The sequence below is a fragment of the Corvus hawaiiensis genome, chromosome 26, assembly GCF_020740725.1.
Source record: "Corvus hawaiiensis isolate bCorHaw1 chromosome 26, bCorHaw1.pri.cur, whole genome shotgun sequence".
Taxonomy (NCBI): domain Eukaryota; kingdom Metazoa; phylum Chordata; class Aves; order Passeriformes; family Corvidae; genus Corvus; species Corvus hawaiiensis.
Genome location: NC_063238.1, coordinates 26,533,140 through 26,550,831, shown reverse-complemented (window position 1 = coordinate 26,550,831; position 17,692 = coordinate 26,533,140). Strand labels below are relative to the sequence as shown.

Here is a 17,692-nt window from a genome sequence, read left to right as displayed (position 1 = left end):
AAATCCTATTGCATGTAAATTTTTCAGTATTTTGGATCAGACTGTTAAACCTGTATTATTTGTGATTACTGGCACTCTGACTGAATCCAGCTCAGGCCACATTCAGGCACATAGGAGCCTCTAAAGCAATCATCTACTAACAGAAGATGGGTTCCCATCACTGAGAGTTATATCAGGTGCACAACCCAACTCCTCATTCTCTTTTGCTGGGAAATGACCCAGTTGGGAAAGTCTTTAAGGAGCCAATTTTTCAAGCTCCCCTAACTTCCTCTAGTGATATTGTATTAGAAGTTATCATGAGAAACTTCTTCCAGTGGACAGGTGATCAGACATTACCTTTTCATGGACAGGTGATCAGACACTACCTTTTCATTTCTATAAAAAATAGAAGCTAACCATATAGATCTGGAGACAGATAGTGGATAAGGAGTCAATATTTTATTTTAATTAAAACTGTTGACCTTTTCCTTTCGAGAACATGCTGAATTAAAGTGTGTTGCTTCCAGGGCAGGCCAGAGTCTGGTTAGAAGCTCCTGAGTGTGAGTTGTGTCTGTGCTGAAGTGCAGACTCATTCATGTGTCTGAGCTGCCTGGAAACACTTCTACTCCCAGACAGCTCGTTCTGGGAGCTGAGGGTTTGTTTATTTTCCTGCTCTGACTTCTATGACAGGTCAATACCCCACCAAGGTCAGTCTGCTGTTGAACAACCATTCCACAAGGTTCACATATATTGCTGCAGCAGTCCTGTAAATCAACAACCAAGTCACATATAGGAATATACTGGTACCAAATGAAATGAATAGGGACGAAGGGGGAGAATTACCAAAGGCTGAGGAAACCACAAGTATAGCAAATCTGCACAGTAAAAGGAGATGCAATTATCCTTTGGAGATAGATGAGTCTGTCTACTCTTTTGGAATAGACTCCGAGTACTGTTCCTTTGGAGACAGGCTGTACAGCACTGTAATTTGTAGTTCCTCAAGAAAGACCTTAATCATGCTAGAGTTCTTCTCAAACAGTCTGCTATGCTTTGCTCCTTGAAACAACTTTCTCATTCCTTGAGAAAGATCAGAAATTGAATTAAATACCAAAACTGCTTTTTAGTGAGTATATTTCAGTTTTGTAACAGACAAAGACTAATTTAGAAAAGTAGCAATGATAACAGGTTTTGGAAAGCCTCTTTTTTTTTCCCCCCCCAAAAAAGATATCAGACTCTGTTAGTTTTGGCAATATCACAGAGAGCTCTTTAATGATGAATGGTATGAAATCTGCAGGCAAGTTTCTAGCTATCTTGACAGTTTGGGTGAGTGTTATCTCTATGAGGTGAACTGAATATATTTATGTCAGGAATAAAGGCTGAGATAAGTCAAAGCTCAAGACTGTGATATGGTTATAATCAAGGCTGAAAATAAAAATGTAAGGAAAACACACATTTCTCTCAGTGATCTTGCTAGTTGTCAGTTTTATTTGGTCTATATCATAACTATTATTCTCTCTCCTCCTTTATCTCATCCCTCTTGCCTGGAATGAGAAATTAAATACTGGGAGAATAATACAGAAGCACTAAGAGTGTATTTTGTGTGTGTGTGTGTGTGTCTTGTCCTTTCAAGAGCCATGCTATGCTACTTGGCTCTATCTTTACTTGGCTTTTAAGGAATGTCTTCAAAATCACGTGCATGATTCTTAACCCCTCTAAACTGTTGTATTTAAATGTTTTAGCTGCTTTTTTGTGCCTTGGAAAATTTAATCCAAGCATGCTTGTTTTACTTTAAGGGGAGACAAATCATATTCATTCGAATAATTTCTTCATTGTTTCAATATCTCAGGCCAGTAAACTGAAAAAAAAAGGGTTGTATATATATCCCCATATTATTTCAAGCCTTAGTCTGAAGAGTGCCCCAATTAGTTACACACAGCTTTTTTCGCAAGAAACAGCACTAAAAATGCAACAAACTGTCACCAGAATGAGCCTATGAGTAGAAGTTCAAAGTGCTTGGATTTCCAATACAGCCCTTAGCATTTAATGTCTCTGGATCAGATTCCTGGGCCAAATTCCCATCCGTTCTGCCAGATACCACCTGTCAGCTGAGCCCCAAATTGTTTGTGCAATTTTTTTCAGTTACTGGAAAGTGACTTATGGTGTCTTGGCTAACCAAGTAAGAGTTCTAAGGTGATTTTCTTTGGCATTGGCTGCAGTCTGAGGTGTTCACAAAGGCATTTACCTTGCTTCAGGTGAGAAGTGAGAATATTGCTAAACTTCTGATCCCTAAAATAATTTGACAAAGAGATGGGGAGACTTTCTAGATTGCTTGCCAGGTTTGAAGCAGCATAAATGACTGAAATAAACTGTTTGTTTGGTTTATTTTACTGGAAGCAGAGGTCCATGCAGCTGGAGTCTCCTGTCTCTGACAGCAGTCAGTCCTTGAATATTTTCTCAGTATCTTTTGAATCTCAGGGGCTTCCTGAGTCAGAGAAGTATGTATTTATTAAACACATATTTATTAAACCTCAATGGATTTTTCATCTGTTAAGCCAGAGACTGCTCAATGACTCCCAAACAGTGTTGTATTCATTGCCTGTTGTTTCACTGCTTTTTCCTCCAAGTGGTGAATTTTATGAATCTCTGGCAGGAAGGGTATGGAGGATTCGTGTCATGACTTGGAGAGAAGTTCTTGGCTGAATATAGAAATCTGCCCATACACTCCAATCAGAAAAGCTGTAGTTTTTCTTATCATTGAAATAAAATATTTGAAAGAAGCAATGACACCATGCTTAAAAGTATCCAGCCTGAACCCTTGGATATACACCTGATTACATAAAAAAGCACCAGTTTTTAAGTTTTATGCATATTCCTGCTTTCATAAAGAAATTGCTCAGAAAACACCATTAATGAAGTATCATTTATATTGCCAAATATTTTTATGAAAAAATATGATCACCATGCAAATAAGAAGTAGTAAGAATATTATTTGGTTTTTTTGCTAGAAATATTAGAAATATTTAATTAGACAAAGGACTATGCAGCACTTTTAACAAAAACATTACTACATTAGTATGCATATCAGGGTTAAATAGGGGCAACTGTAATACAGTGTTAGGAGACCTTCAGGAAGCGACTAACTTTTGATATATTAGAACATACTCACCAGTCTGCAAGTTTCATATTATTTTTACCTCATAAAAAGGTCCCTGTGAAAGGGACTGCATTATCCAGTTGATATGAAAAGCTAATGCCTTTTCATCTTATATCCCGACAGCTAAATTCTAATTTAATCTTCAGATTGTCAAATGGTAGTCTGGTCAATCCAATACTCTTAAGGAATAAAAGAACATAGAAATTACCTCCAAAGGTCATTTAGTCCCTTTCCAAGACAGATTCTTCTCTATCTATTTGTTTCTGTCTTTCTATTCATCTTCAAGATTTCTGTTGATGTTCATTCCCATGTTAAAGTCTGTTACTGAGTTTGTCTACACTTAGTATAAGAAAGCTTTGCACGTTGACTAATTCTGTGATAATTTAAATGTGTTCCATCTTGTCATATCCTCCACCATTGGAAAGAATAGAGACCACTCCTTTCCATTCCTTTGAAAGGTTTTTGGTTAATTTGAAATTATTGGCAATTTGTCTTTCAAATTCTGACTAAACAATCCTAAGTCTTTCCTGCTAAATTCACTCTTTTGGACTCTGTCCTATGGCTCCACTGATAGATTGAGGTGAGGTGTCATCCAAAACTTCATCCAGAGAAATTCAGTGTCCTCAGCAGGGAGAATAGAGATGTGTGAGGAAAGGGTCTGCCATCAAACATGCAGTGTTTAGACACCTATTCTTTTAGAATGGAAAAGCCGACTAAGAACCTCCCATCAAACCTGACCAATCCTTACAGTTCCCAATGCACACCCGCCTTACAGTGTACTCATGGATTGATTTACATTGGGTTATTAAAAAAGAATTTTATATGCAAACATGCTTAATTGCAATTTGTGCAACAAGCCAAAAAAGCAAATCTGTTAGCTTTGGCATACAAAAGCCTTTTTTTAATGTTGCTTTGACAAAGATGATTCTATCATGCAAAAATTGTGCTTGTCACTTCAGAAAACCATTATAAAAGATACTTCTGGGTTTTTTTCTTTTATTATTGTTACTTGTTTGAGCAATGCTCCTTTATTAGGTATTTTTTTGCAAGAATTGATGGAAATTATTTCAATAAACATTCATATTCAGACAAAGATATAGTACAGTAGAGATATATTATGGTCTGGAGATAGCTCTCTGGGATAGGTGGCTTAAACATTCAAAATATATTTATTTAATGAAAAGAGCTGACATGAAATTTAACAAATTCCCATTGGTAATAGCAACATTAATTAAAGACCAAAGCACAATCATCCCCAAAATGTGAACCTACTTTAACTGTTCTAGGAGAACAGCCATCTACAGTGAGGATTAATTTTATTTGTATAGCTGAACTTTCAAACAACTATCTATGCATTATTTAAATTATATTTGTCTGGAAAATATATTATGACTTAGGGATTTTTATTACAAACAGAGATGGTAGTGCTGCTTGTAATATACAAAGTATTAGAGGTGGGCTAACAAAAAAAAATTTGAATTGGCCCTCTGTTCAAATAAACAATTAATGAAATTGTGATCACAACAGCTTGAAGAAACTACCTCTCTTTCTGAATAAAAAACCTTCTTAACCTTCTCATGAAAGCCTTCTTTTTTACCACTTCACTTTAAAATCTTACTGCTATTATTATTTCTTACAACGCCCACTCTTCATCATTCTCATGCCTGATTCAAGTATCCCATGGAAATTATTGCCAAAAGTTATCTCCAAAGTTAAAATCTTACTGCTGTTCAAATATGACTTTATACTTATTTGAGAAAGCCATTACCTTGTAGAGAAAAATAAATAAGATTCTTCATGAGAAGAAAATCCTGTGAACCCCAGGTAATAAGCCAACATCTGGCTACTGGGTGTCTTTCCTTGGGTCAGAATGTCTCACAGCTCTGGTGCTGCTTTATTTGGTGTTTTCTACCATGGCAGTGCTGCAGGTACATCTTTCAGAAACCTCTGGTTTATGTTCCCCCACTTCCTCATAGCTACCAAGAAAGTCACTGCTTGCATTCCTCTTTCCCTCAATATACAAAGCATCTGAAAAAAACCATTTCCTCTGCATCCATTCAAAGATGTGAGTTTTGGTGTTGAGACATGCAGTAGGAAGTCTTGCAATAATCTGAGGCCCTATGGGGAGTGAAGACCTTTCAGAGGACTGCAGAGGAGCATGGAGAGAAATAACCATATGGAGAAAAAAAACCCCACCATGAAACAAAACAAAAAAACCCAACCCACCTCACTTAAAAAACAAACCAAAACACAGTGAGAAAGTAAACCCAAAGTTTTAATGCAATATTAGGAAACATCTTTAAACATTCAATTATTCTCACTAACAAGAACAGTACAGTAGGAAAAAAGTTAAGCTCATTAAAACACATTATGAAAGAAGTGTTTATTTAGAAGAAATCTGTGATGAGAACTGGAGCAAATCCTCACAACTGTTTGGCTTATTCCATTTTTTACATTGATTTTTTTATGGCATCACTGAAAACCTTCATCCCAAAAAAGACCATTTATGCATCTATTCCTGTTCCTTTAACATGAAATGGTAACTAGGTCAGCTCGCCATGCCTTCCTCCCAACACCATAAACAGAACCCAGCTGTGTCTGGGTTCCAGCTTTGAAAAATGAGGATTAAGATTTCTCTGTTTAACTTCGTCTTAAGTTTCTACAAGATTATACTCTGGTTACAGTTAAACATCAGCTGTACAGCTTTCCCTTTCTTTGGTTATTGCCCCCTTAAGTATAATGTTGAAATCAAAGGGAGGTCAGCTGTACCAAAATAGAAGATTGTCAGAATTTATCTGGCATAAATTCATCCCTCAAGATTTCATTATGAAGTGTTACTTCTTAAAAAATACCAAAACACTAAGTACTTTCCAAAATCTTATGAATTACAAGAGTAGAGGCATAAATTATGTGGATCTGAATACAAAGAACAGAGTAAGCACTGGTCCTGAGGGCTAAACACAATCAATACCATATTGGTGGTAGTAGTAAACCGTGGATTAAAATACTTTCATATAATGCATTCATTATAGGTAGATAAAAGGATGACCACTAAATGTGATGGAATTGAAGGATTCCCTTGGAGAGTGAACACTGTCTAAAAGGAGTTTGTCACAGTTTAATTTGTTTTCCAGAAGTCAGAGTGGAAAACACACTGAAAATTTAAAATTCTGCATTCTAGTTCACACTGACACCTGCAGAATTCAGTAGGCACTCACTGGATGATCAGTTTGCCACTACCAGTACTAGTAGAAAATGCTTTAAAACAGGTCCTGGGAAGATTGCAATGCTGTGATGTACAGGCTGAAAAAACCTTTTTTTTAAAAAATGAAGTAGCATTTAACTTCCAAAAGCAAAAGTCACCACCTATTCTTAATGATCTTATTTGCCTCATGACTCAAATTTTCAGTACAACCATATTCCATGGAAAGATGCATAAAACCTATGCTAAAGATTTACAAAATTATAGATCTTGCTATGATAAAAAGCCCCAACAGAAATCTTTCTGACAAATAGAAGTCCTAGCCACAGAAATTAATACATTTTTGACATTCTGGATATTTGCTTTTTGCAGTCTGGGAATTTATTCTGCCTTTCTCAGTCTGAGCTAAGCATCTTTCTGTTACTATAGATAGATACTCTGCTAGGTGTTGGAAAGAAAATTCTATTCCCATCAAGGTATCCAGCAAAACTCCCACTACTTTCAGTAGAGTCAGCATGCCACCTAGCTTGTCTTTGTCAGTTTGTGTTCTGTAGTCTTGGTGTTGCCAAGTTTCATGTTATTTGGAATTCTTAAAACTCTAGCTCTCATGGCAATCTAAAACTCACCTTAACAAGAAAAGATCTTGGAGAGATAAACAAGAGACTTCACTGCTTAATTTCATCTTAAAGCAACAACTTAAAATAGGGCAATGCAGCACCATAATTCTCATATTTCTGTTGCTAAAACCATATAATATGGCAGCAAAAGCAACTGAGCAGTTGAGCAATGACAGTTAAAGCAACTGTAATGGTAAATAAAATCAAATCATGCTTATTCTCAAAATAACTTAACAAGTGAAATTACTTTTGAATTATAGTCCTTTTCTAAGATTTAAATGAAAAAAGAAATGCTGTCTAAAAATACAATGCAGTTTATTTTTCATGTCCTTGCTTTTACTTCACATACTGCATATAAAAGTAGAATGGATAGGGACTTAATTACTTTTGCAATTCTGTAAATACACGTGTGTTCTCCAGCACTGCTGACTATAGAACACCACAAAACAGCAAAAAAGGAAAATATGAAAATACCATACCAGCACTATTTATGAGCTATTTACCAGAATTTGCTAATCAGCTAAACCTATAAAACAATATAAAATACATAGTGCACTTGCAGTTTAAGTCTTTGTCTTAATGGTTTCAGGGTGGTGGTTTGACGCCTGTGGCCCATCCAATCTCAACGGGATGTTCTACACAGCTGGACAAAACCACGGAAAGCTCAATGGCATCAAATGGCATTACTTCAAAGGCCCCAGCTACTCCTTGCGCTCCACTACCATGATGATTCGGCCTTTGGACTTTTAAAGGAATTCTGCAGTGGATCCCAGGACAAGCCAGGCCAGCACTGCCCTCAGTAGCAACACTATCACAGTCTGAAGGTAAAAGGTGAAGGGCTTCTTGAAAGCAACACGTAGGGATGATGTAAAGTCGCTTCGCTATCACTCCGTAACCTGCAAACACTTCCCAACAGTCACCCCATCTCTTGATGACTGGGGAGAGCTTGGTTTCGAAGAAGGTGGCTGAAATGATCTTTCAAAGAACTGGATTTGGCTATTCTGCCCAAACTTGGTGCTTGTCAGTGGATGTGTTTTTTTTGGTTTTTTTTCAAGTTCAGCAACAGGATCGCAATTGAACTGAAACATATCGACCATAGTCTATTGAGTAGAATGTTATTCAGCAATGAAATGCCAACATTACACCCATGAAAAAAAATTACAGAGACACCTTTATTAAAACTCATCTTAAAGCATCCAAGGTGACCACTACAAATATTGTTTTTCTTAAATTAATTGAATTTGAATTGTGGATGGATTTGTGTTAGTCCCAGAGTCAAATAATTTGTGCGAATATTATTTTTCATTAAATACTTTAAGGACAGGTTTCTAATAAATAAACTGAGTTATACACATGAACAATGATAAGGATAATAAGCATAAATTCCTCAGTTGCTCTGTAGAGGTAAATCAGATAATTGGGATAATCCCTGACCCAGGATTTATAGTGTGATAACAAAAGTAGCTGTGTTTTTGGGTTTTTCCTTTCTTTCATTAAAGGCAGTCTGAATGTCATGTAGAATAATTAATAGAAGGTTTAAAGAATGTGAAATATTATCCTAGAGAAAATACAGGATTTTGCATGGAATTTTTCATCAAAAAAACACAGGAAGGCAAACTGTTAGGGTATAAAAAATTACATAAATGCATAGCTTAAGGCAATGGATTCATTTTACAGTATCCTTGCATGTGCGCAATTTATCCTTAATTATTTTACTTTTTATTACATTTTTGTGAATATCAGAAGCATGCCAGTTCTACACAGTGCTTAGGCTACAACTATAAAAAATACTCATCAGAACTGTATAAAAAATAAAGAATTGTGAACTTGTAAATATCATGTTTATATTTCCTGCAACAGTCATTTATTTTGTACTGGCAACCCCGACCCCATGCAAAGGGTGAAAAGCCTCAAAAGGATATAAATATTAAAGAACTTTAGATGACTGCTTACAGGTTACTAACTAATTTTGTTCCATTAAAATGCTGCAGAAGTGTGGGACTATTGGAAAAGATAAAAGTCTTCTAATAACAAGCAATAAAGTAATGGGTGGCCTTTGAGGGTATGGAGACAACTCTTACCATTTCCAGCCCTTTGTGATTAAGTCATATGGATAAAGTCCATTTGGGAAAGTAGTTTGCAATTGTTCTGCTTCTGCTAGAAATGAAATGGAAAATTTACCCTGCTCCCACTGAAATCAAAAGTAATATTCTCATCAATTAAATTGGGACCAATATGGCACACAGAATCCACACGTGGTGAGATGTTTGCTCATCTCTTTGTTGCTTTGTTCCTTTATTAAACTGCTCCTGAGATGAGACACAGCAATGATATGATTTGTTTTAAAGGGTAATGATAATAGAGTAACTACTTTTTTTTCCCCTTAATTTTTCACCTTTTTTTTTTTTTTCATTTAGCAGTTTATTTCTATGGAATAGAGAAAAAAATGCTTGGATATTTTTAAGCACCTCTTCCTAAAGATCACAAGGTTATAGTACCATTGAGGGGTATTTCAGCCCCTAAGGTTCTCTGATTTTGTTACAATTTGATGTTTGTTTAATTTGAATTGGGACGATTTTTTTCTTTTTTTTTTTTGTGTAGTTGTATATATTTATATATATATTTGAAATAATCTTGACTAAGGGTTAATTTGAAGTTTTCTGCTGCATAAGTTACCAAACTACTCTTTACTCAGCACTTTCTTCACAGACATGTTCTGTCCCAGTTTCCAGGCGTTTTTTTTTTTAATGGTCTTCATTAACGTGCAAAAGACGCAGTCTGTCTTCCACCATGATTTCAAAAGATAGAGTTTTGCAGGTCTCCAAGTTAAGAATGCCATGTGTGCAGATCCTATTGCAGAAGGCAAAATACATTTAAAATTAAAAGCATGATATTTACTGTTTATTTATCTGTGTTTGAAAAAAATGTGGATTTGGTTTCCTATCCTTTATAATAAAACATTTTAAAAAATTGTGGAGTCTCTGATTTGCTTTGCTCTACATATAATTTCTGTGACAGGCTGATAACATTTTAAAACCCACTATTTCTCCTTGTAAGAAATATTCATAAGTTTAGACAAAGCGTAGGAAGGGAGGAACTCCAAGTTTATCCAGTAATTATTATTTCTAACCTTTCATATCAATACTTCAGTATTTTTTATTGAATTTCCTTAATTAAAATCATGGGACTATATTCCTTATCTTCAGTTCAAATCATACAACTCCCTATCAATCTTTAAAATAAAAGATTTGTTTAATTCAACAGGCAAAGATACAAATTGAAGTGTGATGTTTTCCTTGTCTTATGATGTGTTCTTCTATCATCCATTCAATCATGTTGTGTGGCAGTGACAAATCTCCACTGATCTCTTAGTCAGAAATTCCTCCTGCTCCATTTGTATGCCTTTTAACACCACAGTGATCAGTTTTAACATCTCTTTGTAGTCAATTTGTCCTCATTTTCTCAGGAATTTTTTCTTAATTGACTTGTTTGTTATGTTCCTTCAGGGAAACCCAGCTTTTCAAATCAACACTGAAGCTGTAAGGAACTATATACATAAAAGCACATTTTGCTCCTAAAGTTGAATGAATATGTACCACATAAATTGAAGAGTTGCAATTCATAAAAATTTTGTGTTTGAAGTTGATTAATATTAAATTGCTACTTGCCTTGACAGATAATAAAAAAATAGCCATTGGTAAGTGGTAATAGTAATTTTACTATTTACCCTTCACAGATAATTTCTTCCTGATTTATAAAAAAAGAATACACAGAATTTTCACAAATGATTAGATGTGTTTTCCAAAGCATATTGATCCTTAATTTTTAATATCTTTTAAGGCTGGAGATGTTATTTAAATGCACACTTTCCTAAGTTCCCTAGCATTCAGTACTGACCTATTAAGTAGATAAATCATCCACATTTATAGTCATCTGTACAACCGTGTCCCAAGACAAAGTTCCTTAAAAAATCCTTCCAGCTATAAAAACTTTCTTCTCAGCAGAGTTGAAGCTCAAACCACAGCTCTGACCATGCCTCAAATAATCTCATTTGGGATTGGCACGGTTTCCCCTTCTCCTCTGGGAAGAACAAAACTGAAATAGCAATCACAACAAGAGCTTAATTCTCTAGGTAGGATCAAGAGTAATTTACAACCAGACCGTGCTGCAGCTGTGCCAAAAAGCATTCCTACCTACCAGCTTTTACATGAGCTGGACAGCTTGAGGAGAGAGGCAATAACCCCTGAATACAGCTGCTGCTGCTGTTGTCTGACTCTCAGCTGTGGTGTGCACACGGACACACATACACACACAAATCCGTATGGCTGGAGAGAATTTGACACAGCCAATCAAAATTATCTTTCCTAAATTTTAACTAAAGGAACTGTAGTCTCAGTTAAAAAAAAAAAAAAGAAAGAAAAATTAAAAGAACCGATTTCAAGCAGCAAGAGCAGGAAGGAGAGAAGACAGGGATATGGGACTGTAATGAAGAGAGGGAAAAGACAGATAGAAAAGAGTTGAAAGAAAGGGATTACCTGTGAGACACAGCAGCTTCATATTTACCATGCCATGACTATCACACATTGTGGGAACTCCCTTGTCCTCTAGGAGTGTCGACTCCCTCTTCCTGGCTCTTGCTCATATGAGCAGAAATCTATGGATATTATTACTCTATATATATATTTCTGAGTGGTTTGTTTGTATGTATGTTTCTGAAGTTTTCGCATGGGGACCAATTTAGTATGGATCTTTGAGAAGACATGCTGCTTATGGTTATGTCAAGTTAGCTGTGTAGCAAGTCCTGTAAAAATTAAAAAGTTCCTTTAGAAAATATTGCATTCTGCTGTGTGAATTTTAAGTACTGATGGTGAAATAGAACCTATGCTCATCCAAAGTCTTGTGAAACTAGAGCCTTTACTCTTCCACTAGATAAAATTTCTAATGCCCAGTCCAGTTTTCTGAGCCAGTGAGTTCAATTAAAGAACACTGAAGAATGGATATATATACTGTAAATATGACCCCAAGTGATATATTAAAGTACATCAAGGCCTAAACACCAATCCTGTGCTTTGGTACAAAGAATCTTAAGCCCTGAAGTGTTACTATAAATTTTCTTTCTCTTCTTACACTTCTCACCTTTCTCCCACTTTAACAGTGCCCCTATGACTCCTTTTAAACTGCTGGCAGTGTTTGCCTTCTGCTGCCTGGAAGTAGTCACAGGAGGCAAGCCCTACATTTAACAGAAGATCTGCAGATGCTTGTGTTCACAACCACACCACCACCTGCGGGGAGAGCAAAGTCACCCCCTGCCAAACCACAGGAAAGGAACGTTTCTTGACACTTGTCATTTGCTCCGCAAGGTTGAGAAGGGAAAAATAAGGCACACAGAGGTCCTTCTTTCAACTTAAACAGGAAGTGGATGCTTTGCCACATCGGCCCTGAAAGGGACTCCAGAAGAGTAACTCATAGGCAGTTTCTCCACCACAGTAGAAAATGGAGGGGGAAAAAATCTGAAACAAGGTAAAATGGAGTATCTTGATACACTAAAGTGGGTAAGAAAGAGATGAGTGAGAAAAATGTGTATTATCGAATAAGAAAGCTAAGCCTGTAAAGGAATCAGATTAGAAAGTTGAAGGCAAAGTCAGCAAAAGAAGGCTGACAAATAGTCAGTCAGTCAGCAAAAGTCAGTCTGACAAATAGAATATGGAGAAATGGCAAAGATGAAAGCATTGGATAAGAAAAAAATGAAGAATTCAGCAGAAGAATCTGTTAATATATTTATTAGAGAATAATTAGTATCAAATTAATTTTCCAAAGCCTAAAAGGAATAGTATCAACCTTTTACTTTCTGCTTATATTTATTATTTACAATGCAATGGAGGTACACTGGTAAAATCTAAAGCAATACTTAAAAAGCAGTTCCTTCTTAGGGGAATTTTTTTTTAACATGCTGCCTGAGAAACAGTTTGTGCTTTTAGCATGAGACACCAAACTACCAGTAGATAAATCAGCTTTGGATAATATTTACTCTTCCACTAAAAGATGTTGATCTCCATCCTTTTGCAGCCCACTAATACTTATATTTAGAATCACTGTCTGCTCTAAAGGAAACTACACATCTCAGACCTGATCTCATTGAGCTGCATTGTCAAACCACTGACTTGTTTTATTTTGAGTAATGGAGCAGAACTCCTGGATATGTTTTATTCCTCTTCCTTTGAAGGAAATTTTTCTTTTCTTTCCATTTTTTATTTATTTATTTTTTTAAATTTAAACACTTCTAGTTTGAAGTTCATATTTCATTCACCAGAGATGCTTATTTAATCTCTTTGATAGCTTCACTTAGTGCTGTTTCTTCTGTAAAACTCCCAGGCAAAGTTCTCATGAATTAATGCAGTGGTTCTTGTCATCATCTTCTGCTCTGCCCTCATGTGGAGTCTCACACAGCCAAATACCAATACTGTCCTTTTTGAGGAGTTTAATTCAGTCCTTCCAGGCAATCTGGAACTCCTTGGAGTAACATCAGTGCAGGTCCTGGGTCCTACAAATCCTGCTCCTGGGTCCCACAGATCCCTGTGTCCTGACCAGCAGCTGCCCACTGGCCGGCCACACCAGGGCTATCTGTGCCTTCAAACCAGGTAATGGTGGTGTCATCAAATCCCCCCCGCCCTGTTTCCCTCCTACCTATTTCTCTTGCAATACCTTCCTGTCCCAGACCAGAGAGAATCATGGCCCAGCAGCCACCTTGACATCTGTTCCCACGGGATGATGTCTCTCCACACCTCCGTGCAGGCTGTGCACACTTTAAAGCAACCTTTCTGGAAGGAAGGGGATGACTTTTAGAAAGCCTGGTTGCAAGACAAAGATGATGAAAATACATGTCAATATTTTTTGAGCAGTACAGCAGCGTTAGTCAAAGGCTTTTCCACTAACTGGCATTAGCCAAAGGCTTTTCCAATAATTTATTCTATTTATTAGATTAAGAAACCAGTGCTAGTTTTGCTACAGGAGCAGACAGACATTTTTCTAAACATGTAGGGGGAGATGTGTCTAATGTCCCTCAATTTTAGCATTTTACAAAAGCTTTGGCATTAGTTTGGAGTTTTCAAGGCTTTGGGGAAAGACAGTAATAAATACACTGGACTTTGTCTTGCAAAAATAAGTTTATAAGCAAGAGCAGTTTTACCCAAAACAGTGTGAAATGCAGAGATAGAAAATTTACATCTGTGTCTGTGAATATGGGTCTCTGAACAGAGGTTTAGGAAGGAACCAAGAGCTATCTCACAGCTTCTTTTTGATTGAATGACTTGTGCAAATTCACTTGACACCAGCATCTCCTGAAACTCCTTTCCAGCCAGTGTGAGCTACTCCACAGCCCAAGACAAGATCAGAAAAACTGCCTCAGTTTGATATAACCAAAATAGATTAAATGCAAATATATATAAAATGTTGGAAATCAAAGACTTATAGAGTGACTAACCTGTTCAGGTTAAGATTTTACACGTGCAAGTACTCAGAGAATAAAAAAAATCAAAAATGCTTATATTTTCAGTGCAATTAGATCTAAGTATATAAAACATATAGTTTAAGTAGCCACTGGATGTGTGGAGAAAGTGATAAAGAACACTCACTGTGGAACAAGGCAAGCTATCCTGTCATCTCAGCTCACTCAGAGATGCAGAGAAGCCCTAATTCCTGAAGCTTCTGCTGTTTGCTGCCACCTGTGGTTCGAAAAGAAGCTTTTCCAAAGATGAATTCATCACCAGAATCAACTAAACATGCAATGAGAGATCTAAGAAAAGAAAACTGAAGGGACTAATAAAAATGGCCAGGATGTCCAGCATAGATGTCAAAACGAAGTCTATATTTAGGTGCATGTTTTCAGTTTTAAAAGTACTGAACTCCCACTGATTTCAGTTTATTCCAAATGGATTAAAAATACACTGGTTTTATAGCAGTGTAGACCTTCCCTAAAGAAAATAATTATATGTACAGAGTAAAAAGTTGCTCAAAAAACCACGGGTGAAGGAGCGAGGGGAATAACATAAAGCCATTCTAAAAATGCATGTTACATTTACTACATTTTCACTAGACCAGAGTTATGTATACAGAGCACACACATCAAGAGGCTTAAGGAAGAAGCAAAGAAAAGAAAGCTGTAGTTCAAGATGGGAACTGAACTATATTTGAAAAAACCCACATTAAAACAGTCTTCAAGACAAACTCTCAGTAGCTGCAAATGCAAAAATCCAATGTCTTCTTTGAATCTAAATTTAGGCAATTTATGCATAATGAGTTATCCTGAATGTTTTAATTGCTCTCTCACAGGTTTTATCTCATGCTCCAAGAATCATATTTTAATAGGGTTGTTGACTCATAAGGAATAATTCATTGGAAAATGAAAATATATACTTATAATTTTATATTTATAACTCCCCAACTAATCAGCTCATTTTGGTGCCTTTATTTACTCTGGAGTCATATTCAGCAATGCAAAAGATACTTTCTCTTTTCAAGAGTTCAAAACTTCCTTTTTGCCCCTTAAGTGCACCTGAGTGATATTTGCCATGGGATGGTCCAAATTAATATCTTCAGAGCAGCCCAAACTGCTAATCCTGTTGCCATACATAAGCTATCTCATTTCGCTGACCTTTCACTTTCTAGTGTTCAAACCAGAGTCGCACTGAGGTTAGGATTCACAGGTCACAAGACCACAGATAACCTCAGATACTAGCAGGATTTCATGTCATTTCTTACAGAAACCAGAAGTAAATCAATATTTAGAAAGCTGGAGAAACCCATTTGTTCATGCCCTCTTGTCCACTTTGAGTTTCAAAGGCAGCCAACTTAGCATCTCTGAAAAAATAAAAACAAATGCAGATGAAAGAAAATCAGAAGCTATTTGGTCACCCACTGGACATAAACACAATGGACAAATAACCATTCCATGGCTGCCCCAGAGGTGCTTCAGCTCCACAGTCAGATTTGGTGGTGCCAGTGGAACAGCATGGAGGAGCTGGCACTGTGTTACACAAGCAGGGAAATTTCAACCTCAGAACCCTGGCTGTTAAGAAATGTAGGATTATGGAATAGGTACCCCTAGAAAAAGCAGCATTTTGAGTGGTGGTTTAATGGCTGAAAGGTCATTTTTTACAGCAGTTGGGCCCTGGGCCTGTGCTTCAGTTCTCATCTACTATGCAGATGACCTGGAAGCTTGGAGACCCATGGAAAATGAGACCAATATCCTTCCTCCCATCTTCTTTGGGTCAGATGAAGCTCTGGCCACAAAGGAGCTCAGATACCACATCCCATGCTAACAAAAACAACCCTTCTCAGGATCACTATTACATAGCCTGAAGGGGCCCAAATCAGCATCATTATTTCACATGCTCCTAGATAGACATTTCCACTTACGAGTGAGACACTGAAATGTTTTGCAGATGTGGTTCTACAGATCAGTTTTTTGACTCATAAAAAATCTCACTGCTACCCAGTTGTGGAGAACCCAGATTTGTACTTAATGCCACACATTTCTTAAATGGGATATTTTCCAGTCAACTACCCTATTAGGAGCACATCCAGGAACCAGCACTTTCAGAGCATGTCACACCTAGTGAATAAGAGAAAGTGAATGTCCTCATGACCAACAGTCCTACTGCTACTAAAGGAAAGGGAGGCTAGATAATAAAAGTCAATGTACTTTTCAAAGTACTAACACTTGTCCATTGCATAGTCAGCCAAACTGCTTAAATGGAGACTGAACCGCCTCCTGGCCACAGCTTTTCTTCAGGTTTGAGCACTGTGTCTCTTGAGGTCTTTAGCTCCTATAACTTTGAGGCAGGTTCAGCACCTATCAAAACGCATCCTGAATTTGTGGCCTTTAATTGGGAATATAATGTAAATAAAACCAAACCAAAACAGAATCAAACATTCTTCTTTCTTCACAAAAATGAAGTCAAGAAATGCTAGTTGACGTTATTTCTTTCTGTATTCATTTTTTTTAGAAACAAGACTCAACAAGGATTTACACAAAATATCAAGGTAGGGGAAACAAAGATTTTGCAGTCCATGAGATTTCTGCATTGTCAATGGGAACATGGAGAAACTCCATTTATCCATGCACCTGTCTGAGCCCCCTGCTGGCATCACAAATCACCATATTAAACTGTTATCCAGGAGAGAACATGAGTAGCAACACACCAAGCATGTCAAAACATGGAATGGATTATCAAACAGATCTAATTTGTAAAAGAAATCTTTATTGCTCAGTGAGTGAATTATGAGATTAGTGTCATGGAAGGGATAAGCTTGGTATTCCACCAGGAAATACCAGGTTACTCTGTGCATCCCAAAGTATTTGTCTCCCGATAGTGCTCTGCACATTGTTAACAGAAACAATGATTGCACAATAAGCAGCTCTAATAAGCAGCCAGCAGGATCCTGCAAAAATGAAATGCCCTCTTTGGTACTGTAAAATGAGCTTCACTGACAAGGGTAAGATTTCACCTTCCTTCTTTCATAAAGACCACATCCCTGAAGGAGTCTTTTCTACTCTTGTCATCCTTCCTTGTTTGCACTGCTCAGCTTTAAACTGAAGTTTCCCTAGATCATTCTTCTTTTTCCTTTTTTTATTTCCTTCTATAAAGTGCACATGAAATGCTTTAAAATATTAATATATACATGTTTCTAAAATGGCTCCATTCATACAGAACCTTCCAACAGCCCTGTTGCAATAATAAT

At 36.8% G+C, this 17,692-nt stretch overlaps 1 protein-coding gene across 1 annotated transcript in view; it reads left to right on the top strand.

Moving 5' to 3' along the window:
• ANGPT1 (angiopoietin 1) overlaps nucleotides 1-11,309 on the top strand; it is a 154,554-nt gene extending 143,245 nt beyond the window's left edge. Inside the window, exon 9 of the mRNA XM_048287117.1 lies at nucleotides 7,542-11,309. Within this exon, the coding sequence (XP_048143074.1) occupies nucleotides 7,542-7,702 (161 nt within the window). The 3' untranslated portion in view covers nucleotides 7,703-11,309. The remainder of the gene's footprint in view (nucleotides 1-7,541) is intronic.
• The last annotated feature ends 6,383 nt before the right edge of the window (nucleotides 11,310-17,692 follow it).